This window comes from Gastrolobium bilobum, unplaced genomic scaffold (assembly GCF_033153095.1).
Source record: "Gastrolobium bilobum isolate Gb01-03AN ecotype WA unplaced genomic scaffold, APGP_CSIRO_Gbil_v1 utg41073, whole genome shotgun sequence".
In the NCBI taxonomy this organism is placed as follows: Eukaryota; Viridiplantae; Streptophyta; class Magnoliopsida; order Fabales; family Fabaceae; genus Gastrolobium; species Gastrolobium bilobum.
The window spans coordinates 46,498-69,049 of NW_026899308.1; the positions used below are offsets into that span (position 1 = coordinate 46,498).

Sequence of the window (22,552 nt, forward strand, 5' to 3'; positions counted from 1 at the left end):
CTCCACTCTTTTATTTTATTTTATAATATGGCAAACATAAAAAAATTTATCTAATATTCTCTGAAACGACATTATTCTAGAGTTGAAAAATTAAAAAATTAGAATAATAATGACTATTATAATTCTGAAATAAATTAAAATTATAAATATACCATAATTTCTACTCCAAAATTACGTCGTTCCGGTGAATATTAGACAAAACTATTTAAAATAATTTAAAAAAAAAACAAACCATTATTTAATTTAATTGGTTACAATAAGTTGGACATCTAAATTAATTAATCCTGGCTTATTTTAGCTTGTTAAAAAAAAATTTATGTTAAGACTTTTTACAAAATTAACATTATTTAATAGGGACAAGATATATTTTTCACCAAATTAGTTTACCATCTTTGCAACCAACCTAATTACCATTGATTTTTGTTAATCTAACCGTTATAATTTATTGAATTTATTAAAAATTAATAATTAATTAATAGATACGATTCAATAATTTTCAATAATTATAACCATTAAATTAACAGAAACTAACGGTGATTAAATTAGTTATAAAAGTGATAAACTTTTTTTTATGGTAAATATTTTTTTTTTTCCCTGATTAATAAGTCAAATATTAGGTCTTTAAAAAACTATTTGAAACCTCGTTAGTGGATTTACTAAAACATGGAGGAGGAAAGAGACCCGTGGTTGGGGTTGGACAAAGCGTACCACGTGTTGATGTGTTTTGCCCTCACTCTTTTGTTTTACAGTGTTGCTTCCCTCACACATCACCCCTTCCTCCGCCGCCACGCCATTTCCATCGGATCCCTTTTTTCTCTTCTCGCCGGCGCCGCCAAAGAAGCCGCCGATCACCTTGGTTACTTCCAATCTGCTGGAGCCTCCTTCAAGGACGCCCTCGCCGACCTCCTCGGCGTCCTCATCGCTTCCTCTGCTCTTTCTCTCTTCAGATTCAGATTCCCATTCACATTCCAAACACCTCATCAGCATCAGCCTCGCGGGATTTCGCTTGTTTGATTACTCATCGCCATTGGTACAATTATTATATTAATTTATCGTTATTATGCTTTTTTATTTTAGGATTTAGTGTTTGTCATTTTAGACATAAATTATCTCATTTCAAGAGAGATAAACACAATGAATGAAAATCATGGGAGTGAAAGTGATTGTTTTTTTTTTTTTAATTTAAATTTTAAATAAAAAAATATTTTCTTGTGTTTATGTTTGTTGATAACGTAATTTTGTGTGTTTTTAAATGACAAACATTTTTCTTTTAATTTTATTTTTTTGCATTTAAATTCTAATTTCACAAAAAAGTACTAACTGTTCCCATAGTAATGACAGCTCCACCAAATTCTCGTCGACAACAAAAAATGAATGAGTTTTTGAATAGGCCTATAGTTCCTAGTGACAAAAACCATTTTGAAGGCTTTGATATAGTTTCTGCAAGACCAACTTCTGTTAATGATTGGAATGATGTTCCCTCTGAAAATAATAGAAAGAAAGCAATAGACTTTGTGAAAATGCCACATGAACAGCTAGTGACCTTGGGGATTGATGTTATTAATGGAATCCATTCAAGAATTACAACAAAAACAATCGTAGGACTGTTTCTCCTGGCTTACAATTCAATGGATGGATTGGGAAAGAGCATGTTTGATGACATAAATGAGGCTTTTGTTGATCCAAGAGACAGATTAAACTATGATGAAATGAAAGCATCTCGTATTAGAGATATTCCAGGAGGAAGGAGGGTTGTGATGATAACAATGAACCAAGGTGAAGCGGATTACTATAAGAGGGTTGCTTCTGCTTTTTGTTTTGTTGCTGGAACCTATATGCGATTGTTTACTAAGTCTGCTGAAAATTATATGAGAATTGAGGAATCAATTCGAAATAGGTATGGAGATTTCTATGCTCATCCTATTCCTCTCAATAATTTCCACCCTGGTGAAGAAGCTACAAGGGCCATCAAATCCATATTTGAGAATCATCCTAGGTATAAGGATAGTCTCTATTGTCTACTCTATTCTGGAAACACTTGTGACAGGGGACAAAACATTAAGGCTTTTATGTATGACATCCATCTAGCTTATACAGGACTCCATTGTATTCCATTATTCGCTAGGGTTATGTCTGTTTTGAAGAAAGATAGTGTGACGATTGGAAATGCATTGTATTCTCGGAAGATAGCAGATCCCTTGAGGACTATGATGGAAGTCAATGCAAAATATCTAAACAGAAATGCAACAACCCAGGTTCATATGTGGAAATATGGAAGGATATTTAATAGTGATTTTCTAAGTGATCTCCAAACAAAGCATTGTGTCTTTTTCAATCTTGTCCTTGCATACTTGTTGCGCATCTTGCAGCCTGAAGAAGCCGGTGATGTCTTAAGAATTACTCATCTTGCTGGAGCTGGTGACGGTGAAAAGGCAATGGCTGAATGTTATGCTAGAAGATTCTTACAAATATTGGGTATCTTTACAATCCCTTTCTATATTTTTGTTGATAAAATTGATAAACACTTGTTAATGGCTTATTTCGATGGTTTTCTTTATCGGACTGCACTTGGAGAGATCTGCTAAGTACTAACTTATCATAAAATAAAAGAAAAAGAATAATACGGTATTTACATGTACCAAACAGCACACATATTTGCTTGGATATTTTATGCAATAGATACACCTTTACACATCTAATATGTGCATGCACCAAAATAAGGTTCTCATTTTTCCTTGCTTTCCACAATATTTAATTATTAATATTATCAAAACACAAACATCTTCTCATGTAGTGTTGTCTAAGTTGTTTTCTTAGGTTTGATGGATGACCATGGGGACAAGTCACCTTCTGAAGCTCCTGGGGGTTGAAGCATTTGCCTTGGCGTTCTCATCTTCTTCGGGCAGCTTCACTGCAGTGTAGGTACCCGCCCCACCTAGAGCTCCAAGTACGGGAGCTACCAGATACACCCATATGGCTTTGTAGTTGTTTGCGGCAATAGCTGGACCTAGTGTTCTTACTGGGTTCATTGAGCCTCCTGTTACTGGCCTGCAGTACAAGGTGAAGCATATGTTTACAAAAGTCTACTCTCTTTTTTCCCCAAATTTTAGATGAGTTTAATTTGTATGGTAATTTGTTGAAAATTAGTTCATGAGACAGTTAAAGAAATGGAATGAACTTCAATGGACACTTCTTTTCTTTTCACTCGTAAGGCCAAGAGTCAGGGCATATCTTTTCTTTCACTTTCATCTTTTCCAAATGGAGATACGAAATGTCTAATTTTCAAAAGATTGTATCTTGTATATCAAGGGTTATTCAGATTACGAAAAATCACAGTGAGAAGAGAAAAGAACTAGAAAAATATACTTACAGGGAAGTGTAAAGAACCATTTCAACCCAAAACCTTAAGGTCTTGGGTGAAAGCTTTTTTAATAATTTATATTATTCTCTAATACGCCTCCTCATGCAAGAGTCCTTTGTACTTGAAGCGTGAATATTACATAGGTTCAATTTTTAGTTTACCTTATGTTTATTTTAATTCTACTAGAAAGTAGGGATGGTAAGGATCAAACTCGTAACTTTGTGGTTTTGATATCATGTGAAAAACTAATTTAATTCAAAACTTTAAGGTTTTGGGTTGAAGTAATATTTTTAGGATAAATGAGAAATATATGAAGGGTATAAATAGTTTAAAGTTAAAGTGTTATTTAATAATAGGAAAAGGTGTGTTTGGTTTGGATTCTTTTTGGAGTAACCCTTGAGTAGTGAATTGGGACATACCCTGCTATGAGGATGTTGAGCATGACAGTCGCTCCCACAGCGATTCCCGCGAGCTCTCCAACCTGCATAAAGCATAGGGAATTCATCTATCTAGATTATAAATACATATATATACAATACATGCAGGTCCTCAGATCCTTTATATATTTGGTACAATTCCAGGTAGCTTTGTTTTGTGATATAGGAAACTGCTATGAAATGACCGTTCAGTTCTTATGTTATTTTATGTCTTGGTTTATTTAATTCAAATGCTACATATACACCTCCAAACACGTTTTATGCATCAAAGGGATGGAAGCTCTAGCATTTCGCGTTCATCAGTATCATCACCCTTTACTAAGAATATATTTCCAAATTCCCCTTAAAAAATGGCAATGAACTCATTGATTCTTAAGAATATAAAAACTTCACGCTAATTCGCAAAATATTATAAACGTCGAATATTAGTTGAAATTAATGTAATTTTTTAATAATCAGAGTAAAAAAATTTATATTTCTAAGAACTAGTGTGTTTTGCCTTTAAATTTCTCAAGAAGTTGGATATTTACTCATATAAATTATCAAATAAGACTGATTATTATCTGTGCAAGCAGCAAGATTCCAAATCCTGACCGTTTTTAAAAGAGTAAACACCCTTTTTGATTCCTGAAAATATCTACGAAATTCTTTTTAGTTCCTGGCAATAAAAAAGGACCAAATTGGTCCCTAACAGTATGCAAAAAGGACCACGTTAGTGACGGAAGAGTTGACATAAGGACTAATGTGGCCATTTTTTCATAATTTTAGGAACTAATTTAGTCCTTTTTTATTGTCAATGACTAAAAAAAATTTCGTAAATATTCGGAGAGAACAAAACAAAGTTGTTTACTCTTTTTAAAATAAGGACAAAGCGTGATCTCACTGCAAAATGGGTTGGAGTAGACAATGGTCGCAACTCGCAATAAATGAACAAACTTCACGTGGATTTACAGGGACAAAACAGCAGACATAACTTTTCCTTTGACTCTCATGCCAATAATAAACTTTTTGGATGCACCGCCCCTCCCTGCCTGGGTTGATTTTAGTGCCGGCTGAAACTTATTATACTACTTTCTTTTGTAGAATAATAATATATCAATTTGTATGTTAAAATTAAAATTAAAAATAGAATAAATATTTATTATTGATTAATAATACAAGGTTCAATTAATCCAATGAAATCTCAGGCGCATGTGAAAAAGGTTACCTCATGCATGTGATTTCAATTTCATAGTCACAGTATCAAAATTTGGATTTACTCGTATATTTGATAGTTTATATTACTGCTATTATTATAGTTGGATAAGATGCTCTGAATTTCTCTTTGAAACTAGCAAATATAAACAAATTTATTTTTAAATTAATTTAAAATATACTGTGATTTTAGTATATTGAAATTTAAAGATAAATATACTTTTATTTATGTATTTAGGAAGGAAAAAAAAATCACATTATAGTTTGCATCATTTGAAACGAGACTTGCGCGATGCAGTAAACACATATTATATATTGACTCATGATCTTAGATAGTTGTATTGTATGCTAACATTTTATATAAATTAAAATTCAATTTAATGTTTTTATATTTTAATATCATGTTAAGGTTTATATTTTCTCCCCTACCAGTTTGTCTGAAATTAATTAAGGGTTTATCATCTATTATTTAACATGACCACAAAAAGTTTTCTACACACACAATATTTTGTGGGGCCCATAGCAAAAAAAAAAAAAAAAAACTTCAGCACGCAAAACGAATCTCTATAACATAACACAATCATTTTTCCTACCACATAACTCTTATAAAACCCATTAATTAAACATTTCAGATCATGAAATATAGTCTCTCTCTCTCTCAGACTGAAATTGAATTGATTATTAATTAAAATGAATAAGATATATAATACTCACAGCTCTGGTGTCGGTGGCCACAGCAGTGACAACGAACATGAGATTGAAGCTGATAATGAACTCTAAAGCAAAAGCTTGGCCATATCCTCCGGAAGGAACGGTGACTCCACCACTCATGAAAGGGTGAAAAATACCCTTTAGAGCAAATGCAGCACATATTGATGCCAAAACTTGTGCACCAATATACATAGGTACCTATCAATTTATGTACCCAAAAATTAAAATAAAATAATGAAGATGTTGCTTTGGTAAGCTAAGCATATATTGAAAACATTTAACAACTAGCAATGATAAGCAAATCAAGAAAAAAAAGGGAAAAGGTTGTGTACATGTTTCCATGGGAAGTGCTTTAATGCAGCAAAAGAAATGGTGACAGCAGGGTTGAGATGAGCACCGGAGATGTGGCCTGTGGAGAGGATAACTATCATAACTGCAAGACCAGTAGTGGCAGCACATCCAATCAGAGTCTCTGTTCCTTGTGTTTTTTGGTCCACTATAGCTGTGGCTGTCCCAGCAAACATGAGAATGAACGTGCCTATAAATTCAGCTCCTACCTTCACTTGCCCAACAATACTTACACGTCAATGAAAAATGGTATGCATTGGTTATATATCAATCTTCTAACACAAAAAAACTTGTCTATAGTTTCTTCAATATTTCCCTATAACCACCCGCACAAATGATAAGGAGTTAGTGTCCTTTAAATGAAGGTCTCGAGTTCGAGTTCCGAGAATAAAAAAAACAATCTTTGAAAGAGTTAGTCGTCCTGCTTTGGGTACGACAGTGCTCGAACCGAATTAATCCGAAACATGAACCTGTCGAGGAAACTGATACAAAAGAAAAGAGAATAGCTTAGAATGTATTATATACCTTTCTTGCAAGAGAAACAGGAGGTGGTGGCAATGAGCAAGAGACGCTTGGTAAGACTCCATCTTCTAAGGTCCATTCTTCGACACTGAAGCACTTACAATTCTTGAGAAGAGACTTCTTCTTAGCAACACCATTCCCGGTTCTCTCAGACCGAAACCCACCAAAAAGAGGTGCACCAGGAGTACCTGGTGTCGCAGGTGTTGATGGTGCTGATGGAATTTCCTCATTATTGTCCATATCCCTTGTATCAAGTAAATTAAGACAAGAAAGGCCCAGAAATCAGAGCATACAGAGAGTGAGGGCCTCGAGATTGTTTGTCTCGTTGTGATGAGAGTGTAGAAATTGTATGATATATATAGGAAGGGGTGTAGTTGACTTGTAGAATCCCAATGGAAAAGAGAGGAAGCAAATTAGTGGTTGAAAGTGCTGGCCACGAAATGAAAGAGTAGAAGTGGATGGTGGGGCATTCAATATGGAACTTGGCAAAGAGGCTTTATACATTAGGCATCAATAATGGTTTTCCCATGGGTTCCATTTTTCCGAATAAGAGAATTATTTTCCGCAAAAATAAATAACTATATATTAAGTGTAGTATATAGTTATAATGTTAAAGTTATTTTTTTTTTCTCCGTCACGTCAACTGATAATATCCCAGGAAATAGAAAAAAAAACAATTTTAATATTATAACTATATATTATTTTTAGTACATAATTACTATCATTTGCAGGAGAGGTTTTCTTGTCCAACAGCATAAAAGAATGATGTCTGTTTTATCATTCCCTATACCTTCGTTTTTTCATTCTTTTTTCTTATTGTTAGAAATATATAAAACCATTAACATAACTTTACCCACCAGCTTAAGATTTTGGGTTGAAGTGGTTCTTTACATGATATCAGAGCTTCAGAGACCATAAAGTCACGAATTTGATCTTCACCGCCTCCCACTTTCAAGTGGAATTAAATAAGCCCAAGGTAAAACAAAAAAAAAATTGGGCCTATGCAATATCCACGTTTCAAGCCCAAATGGCTCTTACGTGAAGGGGTGTGTTAGATAATAATATAAACTATTAAAAAGACCTTCACCTGACACTTTAAAATTTTGGGTTGATTTGATTCTTTACATGATATCAGAGCATCGATATCCTAGGTTCGTTCCTCGCCGCCCCCATTTTCTTTGTGGAATTTCTTAGCACAGGTATGTTGGGCATGATGCATCATCCACCTTTCAAGCCTAATGAGCTCTCTTGTGAGAAGGCGTGTTAGAGATATATAAAACCATTAATGTAGCCTCACTCACTAGCTTAAGTTTTTGTGTTGAATTGGTTCTTTACATAGTATCAGAGCCTCAGTTTATGGATTTGATTATCATCGTTCCCATTTTCTCTTATGAAATTTCTTAGCACATATAGGTGGGCTTATACGTTATCCACCTTTGAAACCCAATTGACTCTCGTGTGAAGGAACGTATTAGAAATATATAAAAGAGGAGGGATATTGTAACAACCAAGTTATGTTACTACTATGTTACTACCAATTAATCTCACCGTTAGATTGATTATGTTGATCCAACGGTTATATTTATTTCTATCTTTGTATGGTTATGATTTTCCATATTTAAAGTTAAAGAATAAATATGAAAAATCATAACGATACAAAGGTAAAAATAAATATAAAGTATTAAATTTAGAAAATCATGACCATATAAAGATGAAAATAAATATAAGCGTTGGATCAACATGATCGATCTAACAGTGAGATTGATTGGTAGTAACTTGATAATAACTTGGTAGTAACACAACTTGATTGTTACAATATTTTTTCCCTATATAAAATCATTAATGTTAAACTTTTGAATTGAATTAATTCAAAGTAGGTTAGACTTATCCCCATCTCTTTGTACCGTCCTTCGTTTATTAGTTAGTAACAGCCAATTGAAGTATTCTTGTCAGTACCATATTATATAATTAATAATTAATTAAGCATCATATGTGACTTCAATTAATTAACTGTTAAATTGCAAGGATGGAAGTCACCGGTGAATAATTGGGTCTAACAATTATTCAACACATTTCACAATGCTTCACCAAGGAGCATTTTGTTTCAACTAAATTATATATGAATAAATAATTAATTTATAATGTAATTAGTTAACATTTGATAAGAACGAAAAATTATAATTATAATTCATTAACGAAAAATGTAAATAAAAAATTGAGAGTTAGCATAAGCCCGCATATTTTACAAACTCATATACCAAACTTTCATTCACAGTGGAATCAATTCTTTGAGAGTTCCCTGTCCACCTTCGGTTCTTTCAACTCGCAATGATGCATTTCCCAATGTAAGATAATGTTCATACCCAACTCCATACCGTAATCTACGTTTATGCTTTGAAGAGCATCCAACTAGAGCTAATTGAATTGTTGCCTAAAAGAAAGGAACTCTCTCTCTCTTCTTTTATTGTGTCAAACTATGGGATACGAGATATGATACGACACGACACTCCGATACGTTATTTTTAAAAAATGTTAGATTTCGACACGTTAAGACACGTTTTGATATTAAATATTATTTTAAATTTATGTAATGTAGATTATATTTAATACTCAATAATTTAACAAAAAAAATGAAGTTAAACTTATAATACCCATCAATTTTGCAAAAAAACATAAAATATCCTAAATATTTATATTAAACTCAATAAGATGGTAATAGTAATCCAACGAATCTAATTATTGGAACTAAAAATGCAATGCAACGTAACCTTTGAATCTTTTTCTGAGTCTCTATAATGCGTGTTGGAGTGTCGGGAAGTGTCGGACACGACACATCAAAATTTTTGAAGTGTCGGTGCTTCATGCGTGTCAAAAGGGTTGAATACAAATGCTGCTCTGATTTCTCTAATGGGTAGACATGTTTCTACTTGTGCATGATAATATATTATTGCATGCATTAAAAAAGCTACTGTTAAATGCTGACGAAGAATATGTTCTTCTGTAAACTAAAAGCATTATGAGTTGCAAATTAGATGTTACCTGTTACTATTTTATATTTTTGCTATCTAGTTTTATATCTATTTAATGATGTTCGTTCAAAAAAGATACTATTCCTTCAAAAAGGTGGGGAGCCACTAGGAGCAATACTAGTCCTTATCCTTATAAAACAAATCCATGGATAATTTTGGTTTTTAGTCAATGGTGAATGATATGAGTGCAATTAAAACATTGTTTCGTCAAAAGGGAGTGTTTAGAATTTGTAAAATTTCACTGTAAAGTGAAAACAAACGCATGCTAATTTAAAGGTGGAGTAAAAAAAAGGAATTAGTGGATTCTACCACTAATTATGAAACGCTGTTTGCAAAACTAGTTAACACGGCAACACCAACAGGCTTTGTGGGTGGCATGCTATCTTAAGCTTACAGGATGGTCATTGTTGTGTTACTACTCAAGAATCAGCATAATGAACAACGAGATTTAAGTCTGAACTATATTTTGTTAATTGAAACTGTTAAAGATATATAAAACTATTAATGTAACCTCATCTAACAGCTTAAATTTTTGGGATGAATTGGTTCTTTACATAGTATCAGAGTCAATAGTAAATTGGCCTGTGGTGATCCGAGAGTGTAGCCAAGCCTTGATGGAAGAGCCAATGTGGGTGAAGTTTCATATTGGTTAAGAATAAACTAAATGAGAACCATATAAGTAGAAGGACTCGTGCACCTAATGCCTTAAGGTTTTGGATTTAATTGTGATGTCTAAGCCCACTTAATACCGTTGCTCACTTAGCCAATGGAAAATGGTCTTTTCTTGTCATAACACACTCCCTCACGCAATAGCTTTTTAGGTTTGAAGCGTGAATAATGTAACATCTCGAGCGCTGACGAGGACGGGAAGTGACCGCCGGTGTGAAAGGGCATGGACAAAGAGCGGCTCTGACAGGCTTCCAGCAGGGGGTTACATGCACGAATGAATCGAATCGACACCCGAAAGAGATGGATTCCAGAGACTGTGCTAGTATGGGACGGTACAGTTGGGAATAACTTATAAGAATTAATTGGTACTACCTATACTAAAAACATGCATCTACTTTTCGGTAGCCCGAAACGGAAGAATTCCATAGTTAAGCGTGCTTGACTTGGGGCAATTCTGGGATGGGTGACCTTTGGAAAGTTTTTCCAGGAAGTGTGCGAGTGAGGACAAAGCACGCTGAAAAGTCTCGTGTTAGTGTGTGGGGACAGTCGTTGATCCTTGCAAGCTGCCAGACGTTACACATATTGCACGGGTCCAATTTTTTATTTTACTTAAAGAACCAATTCAACCCAATAACTTAAGCTTAATGGTCTGTAATGATCTTTTTAATGGTTTATATTATTATCATAAACATCAAATCATATAGGGATAGAGAGGAGGAGACCCTAAAATTGTCTCCAAGGGAGCATGACATGGCTAGGTGGCACAAATTCTTTCAGTGATTTGAAATTTTGTGGTTGTCTTCCTCCTTCATGTCTCTTTCTACTCTCAAAATGGGCTATCATCAGGAGATGCCTCTCAGATTACTGTACTTGTGTCAACTCAAAAGTTGAAAAACCAGTTTGGTTTTAACTTTCAAATTGATGGTTGAGAGACTTTCACAGCACCTTAATTGGCCAACATTGAGTACAAGACTTAATAGAATAACTAAGAATAAAAATTGGATGACCACTGTTAATTCCTTATTTAGTACCAAATTTGACACCCAGAGAAGTTCGTATAATGGTCTGGGACAGCTAAACTGTACTAATATACCTATTCTATACTTTGTTCCATTAACTGTAGTGTGAAAAAAAATTTAAGCACGGGCTTGCTTCAAAAGTAGGTGAATGGAAGAGCCCCTCTAAAAAATGAAGAGGACTTCAAACTTCAAAGAGAATACATTGAATTAGGAATGTAGGATGTTGAAAGGTGGGACTCAAGCAAATAATGAAATTAAAAGGGTCAAAATTAGCTGGCATTTTGTATCATTTTGTCCTCCACTTTGTTCACTCTGCATCAATTGGTCAACTAACTTCAAATTTAGAATTCTGCTTGCACAAGTTATATACTATGTTGTTTTAATGTGCACCGTTCCTTTTTCTTCTTTATCTTCTGTCATGGCTTCAATAATGTGCTCCCTTTAATTTTAGCTAATTATGTTTTGAATCTAAAAGCAGATTTGGATCAAAGAAGACATCTTAGATGTAGGAAACTGTTGTTATAAAAGAATTTGTATATACTGTTGGTGCAATTCATAAGTAAATAGGAGATGAGTTTGTTGACGCAACATGTTCATTATTATTAACCACATATTGCTTGAAATGAGATTTCATCAACACACTTGTAGTGCTAATAAAGTTAAGCAGGAAAGAAAACCCTTCACATTTCATCATATCTGTCAAAATGGCCCATGTAAAGCACTTATTATCTCTGTTTTTGGCTCTTGAAGCAAACCTCAATGTCATTTCCTACTTATTATGAGTTTTAGAGTGTGTTTGTGTGTGTGTTTGTGTGTGTGTGTGAGAGAGAGAGAGAGAGTAGACTACTTTTTACTCACTTGGACAAGAAAAAAAAAAAGTACTGGTTCTGATTGCTCCACGCTTTGCTCTCACATAGTCACATGGGATTGCTTGGAACCATGTGAGGAAGATGGGAAGTTTAAGTCCATGTCATTGACAACCATATGAATCAGTTAAGACTCAATAGTGCTTGAAACTGAGTGATAAACAAATTGCTATTTATGCAAATTAGCCATATAAAGGCATGACCTCGTAGCAAGCAGGAAATATTCCCACACCAGTCCTTGATTTCTAGTAACAACTTTTCCAATATGGTATTTATTGTTCCTCTGGCCAAGCACTGAAATAACTCTTACAATGTAAACAAGAAAGAATACAAATTATTCAGCCATGGAAATTCTTCTGCTATGTGTATAGTAGTGTTTGTAATTGAGTTTCGAAGAAAACAATAATCAACAATGTGGCAGGCATATTATTTTGTTCAGTGTTTGAGGAGGTCGTGAGTCAGAAGAGAGTGAAAACAAATTTATTTTAAGATTCTCGGACAAAGTCCTAAACTTTATGCTGCATCTTTGTCCATACTAACTAGCGGAGGATCATTGATCAAGAATAATTATCTTGTATTGATTTGTTATTGTCACTCAAATTCAATGGCAGTGAAGCTTTTCCTTTCTTTTTGTTTCCTTTTTGTTTGAAAAGGGAAGATTCCAATTGTTCTGGCAAAATTAATTAAACGAGACAAAGTAGCACTAAAGAGAAGAGTAAGCAAATTAATGTCAATAACAGAACTTTCATAGTGGAGAGCATATGATTAAGTGCAGTTCTTATTGGTTTTGTTGGTTGGGAATAAATATATTCAGTATATTCCACCCAATAAAAATATTACATGTGAGTCAAAATTTTCTTTTTTCTGTCAATTTTTTTTTTTTCATTTGATGTGTAATGCTCCTATTGGTGGGATGCACTGAAAATAAGTGCAACAGTAGCACCGATGATTAATTCGTTGGTAGGCCATCACTAGAAAATTTTAATTAATTAATTGAAACAAACAAGCCAACCAAACTCTTTTGGCATAGGTGGGAAGGAGCCTGAGTCCCTTAATCATAAGTCTCGAATTCAAGTCCTGTGAATAAAAAAAGATATTGGGAGAGCCGCTCCTGAAAAAATATGACAGTGTTCGATGGAAATTAGTCTTCCATTACAACTGGAGAATATCCTTGAGATTATTCATAAAAAATAAAATAAAAAAAAGACAAACCTAAAGATAAGAGCTAATGGGTTGTTGTACAATGAAGCCTCTGCAAACTAATTGTGTGAGTTTGCCCGCTAATCACATAAAAGAAGAGGAGGAAAATAAAGTTGCCATTGGCTATTTGGTTTTTGGACTTGGGAGAAAGATTCTACTAAGATAATACACTTGTTTTGTTATTAAAATATGGCATATTCGAATTTAATTGCTGACGCTTTATCTAACTTTGCATCACAGCATTAACTCCTATGTTCTGCCTAATACCTCTAGCTTTTGTGCTGGCTTTTATGAAGGGGAATTGAAGTGGTTCCCGGAAACTACCTTAAGGTACTCAAAACATATTATACACTTTTATTATCTAAGCATATCTGGAAAGCTATCTATAGAGATTCTTCCCCATAATAACCTAGATGGGTACTGAACAATTACAGCACTATATAAAAAATTATCAGCATCACCATATATACACACTATTTACTTTACATTACTCTCCCGTACCTTGTATGACTTTAGCATAGGTATACCACCCCCTTTCAGATTATCATTGCTTGATTCAGTCCAGAATCCAGACCGAACAAAAACTGAGATTTCCTTTTAGAAGAAATTAAAAATGCTATTTTTTTTTTTTTTTTCTGTGTGTGTAATAGAAATAAAAAAAAACAGAAAGGCTAACATAAAAACATCGACCCAATAACTGCTGCGTGAGGATTACTAATGCTGTTAAATTATAAAATTAATAATAGCATATTCATCTTATTATTATTAGGAATAATTAATAATAGCATTAAATGTATAAGGTGAAAGTGTTGATAACAAAAAATAATAGTAATAATATTTAAAAATGTATAATACTAACTTAACTTATCTTAAATAATAATTAAGCATAAAAACTTTATAAGAAAAAGTATTGAATAAAAATAATAATATATAGTAAACTTGAAATTATTTTTACTATTTTATTTAGGAGAAGGATCCGTTTACAAATTTTTACAAATTACACTATGTACTCCCGGAAGTACATAGTATAACCTAATATACTTCCGGAAATACATAGTGTAGTTTCTAAGAGTTTATAAACAAAAAATTTGTAAATATAACCCTCCTTTTTATTTATGCACGCTTGAGAATTCATAGTTAATTTAAAATATATTTTATAAATTTCCAATATATATATATATATATATTATAAATTTTTATGTAAAATAATAATTAATCATAATAAATATAAAATATAAAATACAGAATATCCTGTGCATGGCGCTCATTAGTAGGGATGCTAAACGAGCCAGGGGCCTTTGGCTCGGCTCGTGAAGGCCTGAGTTTTTATGTCTAAAATTGATTGTTAGAACAAGGCTTGGATTTGTATAAAAGCTCGTTTAATAAAAAGGTCTCAGGCTTCAATTCAAAAGCTCGGCCTTAGAGCTTCTCAGGCTGGCCTAATATATTAATTTTTGTTTTTATTTTATATTTTTTATACTACTTGTGATAGCTCTCTCTCCTCAATCCATTTCATCTCATTTTATTAAGTAAACAGATTTTTTGAATGATTTTGTTTTATATTATGCTGTTTGGATATACATAAAATTTATGAATATTTCTGGAATTACTAGTGTTGTTGACTATATATTTTGTTTGGATAAATTTTTGTTGTCTTATTTTGTTTTAAACAGGCTAAACCAGGCTTTTATTTTTTGTAAATAAGACAGGCCACAGGCTGAAATTATATTCATAACAAGTAACAGGCTTGGTCAGGCTGACACATTTAAACACAGGCTTAACATTTTAAGATCAAAGCTCGGCTCGGCTCGACCCGCAGTCATTAGTAACTAGTTAGGCGGTAAACTAAGGAAAGAATCGAAATTATAACAATTTCGGAATTATATTGAGGTAATAATGCAATTGAAATTGAATTTTATTTAGTTCTTTGTGAAAAAAAATTATTCCTATCAGTGTAAATACATTTGACACACTAGCATTTGATCATTTATTACCATGTCATTAAAAGATATTTACAATAATAATAATTAGATAAAAAATAAAATAAAAATTATAATTTATTAAAACATTATAAAATAATAGTGTAATTATGGGAGGGCAACAGAGTCCCCATGTTCCTAGCCCAAATAAGAAATTCAGTAATAGATCATAAGACCCCAAATAAACAATCCATCACTTAGGCTGGCATCTGGTGCTTCCTTTTGTTTTTTAGCTCACTTTTTTGTTTATGAGATCGCTTCGAAAACCCACGCCCAGCCCAAAACATGTTCTTAGCCTACTATAATAACCCTTATCTAAATAGTTAGATAACAAACATTGCTTAAAAGTTTTTTTTTCTTTCCTTAGGCAGTAGCGGATCCAGAAAAAAAAGTATGTCTGCACCCAAAAAAAATTTTTTGTAAAGAAAGTTTAGATTAACGTTTTATGTACAAGGTTATGAATCCTCTCATAATTTAGTTGTTTCCATGTCATTGTTTGAATATTTAGAGAGGGGGTTGAAAAAGAATGAAATCGGAGGGACTCCATATCAATTCTTACCTCACTATTCTCTTAGTTTTCTTTCCCCACAAACTGAGGGACAAGAGAATAAAACAAAATATAAAATTAATTTTTTTTTATCATTATTCATATAAAACAAATTAATTTACATTTGAGATAATGGTAATATAAAAACAAACAAAAAAATGTCATAATTCTTTTCTTTACTTCAACTAGAACTTTTAATCAAGGAAATATAATTTTTTTCATCCCATAATTAAACATATGAATAATGGTTCGAAACTTTATTTTACATAAGGAAAAAATGTGTATCATTTTGAATGACACAATCTTAGGTCCTTTTAAGAGAGAGATAGACACACGGAGATGTAGGTCTCACTGAAAAAAAAAAATAAAGTAAAATAAATAAAAATAAAGATGTGTATCTCATCTCTTTGTATATATTTCTTTCTTAAAAGGACATAAGTTTGTGTCATTTAAAAAGAAACACAATTTTTTCTTTATTTAATTATATATATTTATCCATTCTACTAACCGTTAATCAATCAAACATGACCTAAGAGTTTAACGGAATTAACTAATAATGCTTCATTGGTCAAATTGGACTAAGAAATTGGAAACATGGAGGGTAAGTTACGGGTCAAATGAAAGTTATAGTCGAGGCATCTAAGGTACTTTAAAAAAAAATGGAAATTTTGAATCATCACGGGGATCAAGATATACAACTTAACAGGAAATAACCAATGCATGCAAAATGACAAACCCAAAATTAGCACACAAGAAGAGAAGGAAGAAAGAAAGGAATTCAGAGCACACTTAATGCTATAGAAGATGTTAGTACTATTCACCAGATATCTAGAAGCTCAAACAAAAAAACAAAAGAGAGAGTTCTAATGACATCTGAACAATTTCTTTTCTTTTTTTTTTTCTTGTTTTTCTTTTTCACAATGGGTAACATTCTAATCATCCTCGAAGCCAAACAAAACACCAGCATAATTTTCCAAGGAGTCACTAAAGAAAATCTCCCTCAATTTCATGAATGAACAAAGTGTGAGCAAACTATCTGAACCAGCCTGATGAGAAGTCCCAACCCTCTGAACCCCCAAAAACTTTGCAAGCTTGTTGAGTCCTCCATAAAGGCCATCGCAAAACTTCATAAGATACTTAATATCATATACAATTGGGAAGTAAATGTTGACTAGATTAAAGAATCCCATTCGTGTATCAGGCAAATCGCGACACGTCAAGATCTTAATCAAATATCCAAAATCATATGCACTATGAAAAGTGACCCAGTAAACATTATCATTCAACACAACCCCAGACGACATCAAGAGCTCCACAAAACGCATCGCGTTAACGCCGTTTTCTTTGTGCTTCTTGAAATCGATACCACTCTGTATCAATAGCTCAATCGAAGCTTTGAAGGAAGCGTCTTCGTCCACATTGAATTCGCGGAAATTAAATTGCCAGACGCATTGGCTATCGGTGCCGCAAGTTGGTAGGTTACCTTGTTCGTCGGAGAAGGTGAGACCTAACTGGATCAGTTTCAGAATGTCAACATTGCTCTTCAGGTTATGGTAACGTAAATCCAAGCTGTTCTTGGAGTCGCCCAAGTGTTGAAGAACGATACCAGGGAACTCAGTGTCCATCGCGATGCAAGGGTAATCATCGACGATTTCACGAATCATAGCGAACTCTTCTTCAAGATTATCGTTCCACACCTCGCGAATATGGATCGAATCGCTGTTCGGCATTACTTGGAAACATACATGTAAACTCCACCAGATCTGTTTCAATTTCATGCGTATGCATATGCATTGTCAAAATTTATTATAACAGAAAAAAGAATCGAATCGAATGAGAATTGAAAATCTGACCTTAAAGATTGGTGGGTTAATGTAACCCTCTCTCTTTCTCTCCCGTTCTAGGGTTTTTGAATTGGAAATGCGGGGGAAGAGGAAGAAGAAGAGATTTGGGTTTTTTTTTTTTTGTTTTTTTTTTTTGTATTTTAATTTCTGGTGAATTTGTTTGTTTCTTGCGAAACCAACAAATATGTTAGTTAATATAGAAGAAGTTGAAAGAAGGCGCGAAAGAGAGAGTGGGCCCTTTGCATGTGCCTTCTCTCTTCACCGTCTCATGAATCAAACTCAGTGAGTTTGTATGTCATTACTCATTAGTATTACTACTTTTAAAAAGTTATTATTAAATTAAAGTATGGGTTGGCTTTTTTTTCTGCTGATAAAGTAAATTTAATATGACATCGTTTTGGAAAAAAATCATGGTATTTTTATAATTTTAGTTTATTTTAGGTTATAATAGTCTTTATATTTATAATTTTTTAAGTTTTCGATACCAAAACAACGTGATTTTGAGAATAAATGCAGATAACGTATCTGCATTAAATGCAGAAATATTTTTCCCTTAAAGTATATATATATAGGTATTAAATTATACAATGAATGAATCAATAAATAGTAAAATCAATTAATAAAGGAAAAAGTGTTTGTCATTTTAAATGACATAAAGTTATATCATTTTAAGAGAGAGATAGACACATAATACATTTTTTTATTTAAATTTTAAATTAAAAAAAATCATTCACTTTCTCTCTCCCATGATTTCTATTTTCAGTGTCTATCTCTCTCTTAAAATGACATAACTTATGTCATTTAAAATGACAAATACCAAGCCAATTAATAAATAATGTATTTATCATCAATCACAGAAAAGCAAAGAGGCGTGTGTTAATGATGAAGTATTTGGATAATTGGCATAAGGAATTTTGTTTCTTTGTCTTTTTTTTTTTTTTTGGGTAACCAAAAGGGCCTAAGACTCACAAAGGAAAAACAAAGCAGAAATGAACATAAAGAAAAAACAGGACAAGACCAAAGAAAACAGAAAGAAAGGAATTTTGTTTCTTGTTATTATTTGGTATTCTAGTCTTTTTGGATTTTCAGTTCATTCAACTATTGATTATGACTTTAATCTTAGTAATGATTCAAGTATGATTTGGATAATATCTCATTTTCTAAGCTTTAATATTAATACTCTCAAATATTGATACAAAAATCATCAAAATTACATCTAAAAATTTAAATAAAATCATAAAATGCACAAGGATGAAAATATTTAAAAACTAAATAAATAAAAAATAAACAACTAAAGCATAAAATTTAACATGATTTCACATAAAATTTGTGTAATATTGCATCACAGAATAGAATGCCTCCTATACTTTCTCAAAGACTTTTTTTTTTTTTGGTACAAACTTTCTCAAAGACTTGTTAACTATGGTTTATGTTGACGCTTATATGAGTGCATCCATCTAGCCCATTATTCTTTACATGACACCGTTAGATACTTGACTCTTTTAAAGGCTTAGCCCAATTGGCTGGTATCACTTATAATTATTTTCCAATTCTAGCATTTTTTTAAGCCCAATTGGCTTGTTCTTTCAACCTCTTTGATGAAAGGTTAAAAAAAATTAAAAGAAATTAACTTGTATCAAATTTATGGCAAAACAAAATGTTTAGTTGACTAAAATTAAAGAGAAGGTGAATTCTTTACTTTTCATTCTAATACGTGATTTTAGTTCTTTAATAAACTTTTATTTGAATTTAGTCTGTAAATTTTTTAATTCTTACAATCAGATCTTTTTATTAATTCTTTTATCTATTTAAAAACCTCAAAACCTCATATCTAACTCAATTTTTTTTTATAAATTAAACCCTTTTAAATTTTTTTTTAGTCTCATTAACCAGTTCATTTTTTGAATTAGCCCGATTCGAGTACTGTCGGACCCTAAGCGAGGATGGCTCTCCCAAAATTATTTTTTCTATTCCCAGTGCTCGAACTTAAGACCTCTAATTAAGGGACACAAATTCCTTACCATTTATGCCAATAGTATTCAATATTTTAAATTAGGTTATGTTTATCTCATTTTACATAAGATAAACAACTTTTTTACACACGTATAAAAGTATTTGGTCCCACCACTCTTTTTTCTCTCTTCTCTTACCTGTGGGTCTCACTTGTAATTTTATTTCTACAACATGAGGTAATTATTTTCCTACAACATAATAAAAATATTTTTCTTTTGAATGATAGAAGAATAGAATAAAAATTAATAAATTATATGGGAGAGGGTAAGAGGGCTTTACTTATTGACTGTCCTAACTTTTTTTATTTTTGCAAAACTTAAAAAAAAAAAAAAAAAACGAAGAAGGACATTTTGGACTTTTCAGGCTAAATGTTAGGGTTTATGGTTTCTGATATAAATTTCCAAAAATTTTCTGCAATTTTCCTAGGGATTTCGGCGTCTCATATTCAACAAGGTATCTCTCCTCTAATCGCCCTCTCTCTCTCTCACACACACAGACACACACACATGCTCATGCACTGACGAATGCTGCATTTCTTTAGGTATTAATGTGTGGCAAAAGCTCTGATTTGTTTTGTTATTTTTGTTTATGCAGGAAGGAGAGAGTGCTTTTGTGAAATCAACCAGAAAAAATGTCAGGGTATGCTAATTTTTTCCTTTCATCGGTGATTGGAATATGTAGTTGGTTCCTAAAACGATCTCTTTTACTCTTTTTCCCCTTTTTATTTTTTAAATTAACATTTACTAGAATCACCTATTGAAAATCATGTTACAGATGCCTGGATTTTTTTTGCCTCAGAATGAAAAATCTGGTAGAGAATATATTAGATATAATGCCTATATGAAGTTATGTGCTATCTGGAGATTAGATACTGGCGGTTCGTTCAAGTTTCAATATGAACATATTGATGGATCATAATTGAGATGGTTTTGTGGGATTACTGAGATCTCGTTGGAACAATGCTTTGTAATTGAGTAGTTTATGTTGTTGAACTCTAATGGAATACACCTTCCAAATTTCTGTCCCCATCATAAGAGCCTGGTTGGTTTCGTTACTTTGTCTGTTACAGCTAGAATCTTTCATTCTGTGATTCTTATTATTGAATGTGTATTTAGTATGTAATATAATCTAATTATAGTTCAGGGCAATGTTTACATTTTTTGTTGCATGAGTCTTTCTTGTTTCATTTATCAAATGAATTATTTTTTGAGAATTATCATATACATTCTCGAAATGTGTTTGAAGAACTGCTTTTGAAGACACTGCTAATCAATTTAACTTGATTGGTCAGAGAGTTGGATCTGACAGCTTTACACTTCAGTAATAACTAGAAGAAAAGCAAGGAAAACTAATAATATGCTTTACATATTTAGCGTGAAAACGATCTTGTATTAGCTGTTGGTTAAAATTGTATACATTCTTCTATTTGTGTGCTTCGGTCCATGTGTCTCTCTTGAATAGCTTTTCCTTTATGAATTTAAGATTATCCTTAGTTTCTGACTGTTCAGAATATTTTTCTTGTACAGGGAAGAAGTTGAAGTTCCTGTTGCTGTTGCAGCTGAGCCAGCTGCTGCTGCTATTCCAGGTGAACCCATGGACATCATGACTGCCTTACAGCTTGTGCTTAGAAAATCATTGGCTTATGGTGGTCTTTCGAGAGGTCTTCACGAAAGTGCGAAAGTGATTGAGAAGCATTCTGCTCAGCTCTGTGTTCTAGCAGAAGATTGTGACCAACCTGATTATGTCAAACTGGTGAAAGCTCTTTGTGCAGAGCACAATGTTAGCCTGTTGACAGTTCCAAATGCTAAGACTCTTGGAGAATGGGCTGGTGTAAGTGTCGTTTACTCTGAACCATGTTACTTCAATTCATTGTGCCATTCATTAATTCCCCATTCCCAAATTTAGTTGATAAATGTTGATTTGTGATTATTCTATATTTATATACCCAAACCTAGTCTTATTGCATCATTTTCTTGTATTAAATTTTGTGGATCTTTTCATTGCAGTTGTGCAAAATTGATTCAGAAGGAAAAGCTAGGAAGGTAACCGGTTGCTCCTGCGTGGTTGTCAAGGTATGACTTGTATTTGACATTGAAATGTTTGTTGGAGTGCTTTGTCCCGCTATATATAAGTTTTTCTATCTTGCAGGATTTCGGGGAGGAACATGAAGCCTATAACGTTGTTCTGCAGCATGTGAAATCTAACTGAGTAACAATATGCCTAGATTTGCGGGTTTCAGTTTTCAAATTATTGTATGAGTCTATGAAGATGATTTTTGCGTAGATTTATGTGAATCTGCCCAGTGTTTTTGATGGTTAAATACAACTATGCTCATTCTCGTTGCTGTTGTTACTCTAATTCAATTATATATTATTGATTTTCTCTGTTGTTGAGACTGATCTGAAGAATTATTTACATAAATCTAGTTATGGACTAGAGGAGTAACGATTGGTACACAATTTATGCTAGTTGTGAACAATCGAGCCTTATATTGAAATGGAACTCGCAATGTAATGAGTCCTTCTGTAAGTAACTGCGGTGTAAGTAACGACCGTATGTCCTAGCAATATAGTCAGCTCTATTTGCAATAGCTGAAACTTGGGTTCTTCTCATGCCAGGTTTTGAACTTGTTTGTGTGAGAGTTACATCATATCAAGTAAAATATAACAAGAGTTTAATAAATTAAGCATGAAAAAAAGGTAGGCATAATATTTTATCTCTACTTTTTCGTATGAAATTTTATTTCCTATAAAAAAACATTAAACCCATATCAGCAGACTTTCAAACTGATTTTATGTTAATGGGTTTAGAAA

At 32.7% G+C, this 22,552-nt stretch overlaps 4 protein-coding genes across 6 annotated transcripts; 2 read left to right on the forward strand and 2 right to left on the reverse strand.

Annotated features, from left to right (window-relative positions):
• Window positions 1–897: 897 nt before the first annotated feature.
• LOC133289366 (uncharacterized) lies at window positions 898–2,956 on the forward strand. Of its 3 annotated transcripts, none has more exons than XM_061487288.1 (3): window positions 898–1,030; window positions 1,333–2,475; window positions 2,818–2,956. In XM_061487288.1, exons 2-3 carry the CDS (start codon window positions 1,335–1,337, stop codon window positions 2,868–2,870), a joined length of 1,194 nt encoding a protein of 397 aa, XP_061343272.1. In that variant the 5' UTR covers window positions 898–1,030; window positions 1,333–1,334; the 3' UTR covers window positions 2,871–2,956. The 3 variants fall into 3 exon arrangements, with proteins under 3 accessions (XP_061343272.1, XP_061343271.1, XP_061343273.1); XM_061487289.1 differs by having other exon boundaries at window positions 902–1,030; window positions 1,342–2,475; XM_061487287.1 differs by having other exon boundaries at window positions 899–2,475.
• On the reverse strand, window positions 2,844–6,886 carry LOC133289367 (aquaporin NIP6-1). Its single transcript, XM_061487290.1, has 5 exons — window positions 6,577–6,886; window positions 6,036–6,260; window positions 5,707–5,901; window positions 3,781–3,842; window positions 2,844–3,048 (listed from the first exon to the last, which is right to left on the reverse strand). Exons 1-5 carry the CDS (start codon window positions 6,811–6,813, stop codon window positions 2,844–2,846), a joined length of 924 nt encoding a protein of 307 aa, XP_061343274.1. The 5' UTR covers window positions 6,814–6,886.
• Window positions 6,887–16,814: 9,928 nt separating this feature from the next.
• On the reverse strand, window positions 16,815–17,612 carry LOC133289372 (probable CCR4-associated factor 1 homolog 7). The gene has a single exon (XM_061487294.1). The coding sequence runs from the start codon at window positions 17,610–17,612 to the stop codon at window positions 16,815–16,817; it is 798 nt and encodes a 265-aa protein (XP_061343278.1).
• Window positions 17,613–20,162: 2,550 nt separating this feature from the next.
• LOC133289368 (small ribosomal subunit protein eS12-like) lies at window positions 20,163–22,134 on the forward strand. The gene is made up of 5 exons (XM_061487291.1): window positions 20,163–20,192; window positions 20,334–20,378; window positions 21,266–21,569; window positions 21,746–21,811; window positions 21,888–22,134. Exons 2-5 carry the CDS (start codon window positions 20,371–20,373, stop codon window positions 21,945–21,947), a joined length of 438 nt encoding a protein of 145 aa, XP_061343275.1. The 5' UTR covers window positions 20,163–20,192; window positions 20,334–20,370; the 3' UTR covers window positions 21,948–22,134.
• Window positions 22,135–22,552: the final 418 nt, after the last annotated feature.

What these genes read in the sequence shown, in the direction of transcription:
- LOC133289366 (XM_061487288.1), top strand. Translation starts at nt 1,335, where the DNA reads ATGACAGCTCCACCAAATTCTCGTCGACAACAAAAAATGAATGAGTTT. An exon ending in AAGATTCTTACAAATATTGG is followed by an intron (nt 2,476 to 2,817) that starts GTATCTTTACAA and finishes TTGTTTTCTTAG; the next exon opens with GTTTGATGGATGACCATGGG.
- LOC133289367 (XM_061487290.1), bottom strand. Translation starts at nt 6,813, where the DNA reads ATGGACAATAATGAGGAAATTCCATCAGCACCATCAACACCTGCGACA. An exon ending in AGCACTTCCCATGGAAACAT is followed by an intron (nt 5,902 to 6,035) that starts GTACACAACCTT and finishes ATAAATTGATAG; the next exon opens with GTACCTATGTATATTGGTGC. An exon ending in CTCAACATCCTCATAGCAGG is followed by an intron (nt 3,049 to 3,780) that starts GTATGTCCCAAT and finishes CTTGTACTGCAG; the next exon opens with GCCAGTAACAGGAGGCTCAA.
- LOC133289372 (XM_061487294.1), bottom strand. Translation starts at nt 17,612, where the DNA reads ATGCCGAACAGCGATTCGATCCATATTCGCGAGGTGTGGAACGATAAT.
- LOC133289368 (XM_061487291.1), top strand. An exon ending in CTCTTGGAGAATGGGCTGGT is followed by an intron (nt 21,570 to 21,745) that starts GTAAGTGTCGTT and finishes TTTTCATTGCAG; the next exon opens with TTGTGCAAAATTGATTCAGA. An exon ending in GCTCCTGCGTGGTTGTCAAG is followed by an intron (nt 21,812 to 21,887) that starts GTATGACTTGTA and finishes TCTATCTTGCAG; the next exon opens with GATTTCGGGGAGGAACATGA.